This window comes from Penaeus vannamei, chromosome 41 (genome assembly GCF_042767895.1).
Source record: "Penaeus vannamei isolate JL-2024 chromosome 41, ASM4276789v1, whole genome shotgun sequence".
NCBI classification, from domain to species: domain Eukaryota; kingdom Metazoa; phylum Arthropoda; class Malacostraca; order Decapoda; family Penaeidae; genus Penaeus; species Penaeus vannamei.
In genome coordinates, this window is record NC_091589.1 from 14,576,268 (window position 1) to 14,581,267 (window position 5,000).

General features: G+C 34.4%; 1 protein-coding gene across 4 annotated transcripts in view; it reads left to right on the top strand.

The window, feature by feature from the left end:
* LOC113821067 (mitochondrial inner membrane protease subunit 1) overlaps nt 1-3,651 on the top strand; it is a 15,524-nt gene extending 11,873 nt beyond the window's left edge. For all 4 annotated transcript variants that reach the window (XM_027373499.2, XM_070118282.1, XM_027373500.2 and 1 more), the window contains exon 4: nt 320-3,651. In XM_027373499.2, the coding sequence (XP_027229300.1) occupies nt 320-493 (174 nt within the window). In that variant the 3' untranslated portion in view covers nt 494-3,651. The remainder of the gene's footprint in view (nt 1-319) is intronic.
* Nucleotides 3,652-5,000: the final 1,349 nt, after the last annotated feature.

A 5,000-nucleotide genomic window follows, 5' to 3' on the forward strand; every position in this document is an offset into this window, starting at 1 on the left:
ACCACTCATGGTAGCCAGGAATAGGATGCTGAGCATGGAAATGGTATTCTCCCTGGAAAAGCTGAAGAAATTATATAAAGCATTTTTTATCAGTATGCTAGCTACCTTCTCTTTTGGGGATATTACATTCACTTCTAAGTATGCTATAGGAGTTGTTTGGAATATCTCCTGAGAATATAGTCTAATATCCACATCTTAAATCTTTCTTCAGATTATAGATCCTCTTCTCCCTTACATATATCTCTTTGTATCCATTTTATATGTGAGACAAAGCTTTAGACTCCATCAGAATATAGCTCTACCACTCTTTTCCTTCCAGGTGCCAAAGGGGCATGTTTGGCTAGAAGGCGACAATGCCCTCAACTCGACTGATTCTCGCACTTTTGGCTCTGTCCCAGCTGGTCTGATTCGCGGAAGGGCTGTGTGTCGTCTCTGGCCCCTCTCTGATGTTGGTAGGCTTGACTCATTACCAACGTTTCAGATGGATAGGTGATAATGGACTCCCTGCCACCATCCCCCCTGCCCGCCACCACACATGATGAGAAACACCTCTATTGGGAAGCCATGTGCCGTGTGTCAGCACCACTTTGTTTGCTCATTATCCGTGCCATATCCTATTACCTGTTGATGCTGGAAGTGCATTTACACAGACTTCGGAGATATCCTGTTTAGGTCTTCCTTACCGTTCAGAATGACTCATCCCTCTAAGTTTCTCATGCACAAGACACATAGGGTCTTCATTTTTTCCTATATTTAGTTCTCTGTTCTTTTCTATTTCCCAGGAAGGGCTGGTGTTGTGGAATGTCATGAACGTAGGAATAGTGGTTACATATTGACACGCACACGCACACGTACACACATGCGCGCGCGCAGACACGCACACACACACCAACTCACTCATGCTCACAATCACTCTCACTCTGACTCTCATTCATTCACTTTCACCCACTCTCACACTTCCTCCATCACTCTCTCACTCACTCTTACTCACTCACTTACTCTCTCTCTCACTCACTTTCTCTCTCTCTCTCACTTTCTCACTCACTCACTCACACTCACTCACTCACACTCACTCACTCACTCACTCACTCACTCTCACTCACTCACTCACTCACTCACTCACTCACTCACTCACTCACTCACTCACTCACTCACTCACTCACTCACTCACTCACTCACACACACACACACACACACACACACACACACACACACACACACACACACACACACACACACACACACACACACACACACACACACCAAAATATATTTTTTCTTTGTAGAATCACTGTAGGACAAAATATTAAGAGGAAAGGGAGATAACTGCAGTTGTAATAATTTATTCACAAAAATTGTGAATTGTATGGTAGCTTGTATAAAAAGAGTGACCACATGAACAGTGGACGCAATATGAGCTTTCTTAGGATGGTGCTAGACAAGGTCATGCCATTGTTCCTTTTGGTCAAAATGTAATTCTCTTTTGTGACTGGATTTCATTTCAAAACAAAAGATGACAATGAACTGGCATGTAGATCACTTTTAATGTAGATTGGAATGTTTCCGTTGTTTTTTTTTTATTTATTGCTAAATAGTCATATATTTTAGATATTTTCCTGTCTGTTTGGAAAAGAAAAATCTGAATTCAAATTTGAAAAGGCAGTTCGTGCGAGTTTTCCTTGCGTCAAGACAATATTGTATAAAATATGCAGAGGTTCATCTTTATATATTGGATAATCTCTGAACTGTAGGTATTAAGAAATATATAAGATTGTATTGCCCATAAACCCCCATTTAACAATTTTGTATTCTCCACATTAGCATTTCAGAACAGGATGAAGGGGTGGTTAAACAATGATTGTCATTATTATTATTTTCTTTACTTATCTTCCTCCTTTTATTATTATTATTATTTTATTATTATTCTCGCCTCTTCTGTTCTATGAAGATGAGATTGTACTTACATATGCATTTCAACAGGATTTATGTGTAATAATGACTAATTGTTTGAAGTATGTTATTTATTTATCTAATTATTTTTTATTTGTTCCATTCATTATTTGGAGCTAGTTTGTATACCATAGAGATACCCAGAGTGCTCCCCTTATCTATATACAGATAACAACTGACAATTTTAGCTTGGCAGATGAATGGTTTGATGTTTGTGGCAGTATAGTATGTAGGAATGGGGAAATGTTTCATTTTTCTGTTCATCTGCAACTATAAAAATCACATTGTTGTGGTGACTTAATTTCCCAGAGAGAAAAACTTCCATATTTGTAATTATTGTACCTCTTTGTTCTACTACCATTTTATCTCCTCTTTCTCCTTTGTTACCACTTCCTCCTTCTTTTTCTTCTTCTTCTTCTCCTCTGCTTTGTTTAAAGTCAGATCATATAAACATCACAAAATCATTTTATCATTTTTTTTCTACTGGTAATCTATCTTTTTTTATTCCACAGTTTAATAGAACCAAGGAATACTCATTATAAGTACAAAGGAAATTTGTCATGCCTTTTTATCGATGTAAAAAAGAAAAAAATTAATGCTGCTAAGGTTCAGGCATCAATATCTGATGAAGAAAAATATAATGAAACACACGAGTCACTCCCTGGTTAGTTGATTACGAGGCACTATTGTTTTTAATTTACTGACATAAGGAGAATCAGATTGTTCACATCACTAACATAAGGAGAATCAGATTGTTCACATCACTGACATAAGGAGAATTAGATTGTTCACATCACTGACATAAGGAGAATCAGATTGTTCACATCACTGACATAAGGAGAATCAGATTGTTCACATCACTGACATAAGGAGAATCAGATTGTTCACATCACTGACATAAGGAGAATCAGATTGTTCAAATTACTAATATAAAAAGAATCAGATTGTTCAAATTACTGACAAAAGGAAAATTAGATTGTTTATATTACTGACAAAAAGGAAAATTGGATTGTTCACATTAATGTCAATGTGATTCGCAGTGTTCACCAAAGTATAAATTATCTGATCTCACTAGAGCTTTTAAATATATCCTGTTTATTGTATTATATTTGATGGAAAAAATAGGCTGTTCACAAAAGTTAGGGTGATGGGGTTTCTCTCTCTGCATGGGATATTGTGCAGCAGTACGAATTAGTGTTTAGGATTTTGTATAGTCTTTATTTATGGGGAAAATCGTAATATTTTTAAAAAGTTGTAAACTTTGAGAATGTGCAATGTAGACATTTCTGACATTTTATTGTCATTATTATTATTGTTGCTATTAATCATCATTATTTTTTGTTATTATTATTTCTTTTACTATTAATATATATATATATTTTTTATGATTATTAATAGTATGAAGATGTCAAAAAGTTTTTTCTTGTTGATATTATAATGATCATTTATATTGTTATTATTATTATTATTATTATTATTATTATTATTATTATTATTATTATTATTATTATTATTATTATTAAGCATTATCATTATTGTTATTACTAGTAGAAGTATTATACTATGATTATTATTATTTTTTTTTTTTTTTATTACAATTCTACCATCCCATAACAATGTTGATGATTAAGAGATAACCATTAACATTTTCCCATTTTGTTTATACTTGATGGAACATGTAGTAAAGGTATTTTTTGTAAAGATGTGGTTTTATTATATCCTCAAAAGAAGTAGCCAGATAAATGTTTCCCTTAATAAATGTTTATGGAAAGGCCAGCTGTACACCTATCCTCACACTGGGTATGAGAAATGACTACAGTGCCTGAAAAGTACATTTATTCTTAGCTTAGACATTTTGATATATATGTAATAATTCTTTAATACTACAGATCTGATCATTTTGATTAATTATTGTGGTCTGAGTTCAATCTTTGTAAAATCAAGAAATTTATGAACTTCATAACCAACTATTGATAGGCTAAATATTACATAGTTACAGATTATAGGAACAACAATCAGATAAAGAATGAAGTGGTTTCTTGATGTTTTAACAATGCAACCAGGCACTGATCTTGGTGAGTCAGATTCCGTGTAAGAAATACTTTACGCACAAGTAGACAGTTATGGCTCCCAGTTTTAAAACTGCCAATTTTGAAACTTGATGAACTAACACATTCAAAATGTGTTCTCTCAATGATCCTTCATATCACATGAAAAAATAATGGCCATCATAAGAGTAAATAATCAGTATTTGAAAATGAACAGAGAAATTAAATTTACAGAGAGAAAACAAATATAGGCCAATCAGTGAGTTGCCAATTTTCATATAATAATTATAGCATGGAACTGCATGCAGAGGATTGTCCAGTCATGGGAGTGGTGGCGGCACACAACACTTGGGAACGAAGGTCAAAATAATATATGTATAAAAAGGATACAGGAGTTACCTGGAAGGTAAACAGGTGAGTTAATAAGGCAGGTTGTTTTTTGACGGAATCCTGTCAAGATGGTTGCTAGGTGAATAGCCCTTTACATCTGAGGAGTGCTCCTTGCATTTATGAAAGAGGATTTTGTAGAGCCAAAGTAGTTGTTCAAAAGAAAAATGCAGACATGTCCTTAACATATTTCCTAGCCTGTGGAGGCAGATTGAGCAATGCAGTATAATGATGCTGCAATAAAAGGTTAGATGAAATATCAATCTCAAAAAAGTTGAATCTAGAAGACTTTTATTAAAAGTGATATCATTGTCAGAAGAAATGGACAAGGGAGTTTTTCTTTCATTAGAATTAACTATGCTTTTCACCCCCTTTAAAGATTCTGTCAAAGTTGGAGTTGCGAGTTGTACAGGGTGCGATTGTGGGCGATTTTGAGAAGGTGAAGATTTAAAAGATAGAGAGGTATTCAGAGCTGTGTTATCTGTGAGTCAAATTTATACTGGAGAGATCATTGAGAGAGAGAAGAAACTTCGTTGGAGAGATGATCATTTCTTGAACGTAAAATAAAGTTTACAGAGGACAGGTGGGAAGCAAAAAGAAGGAAGTTTATCAAAA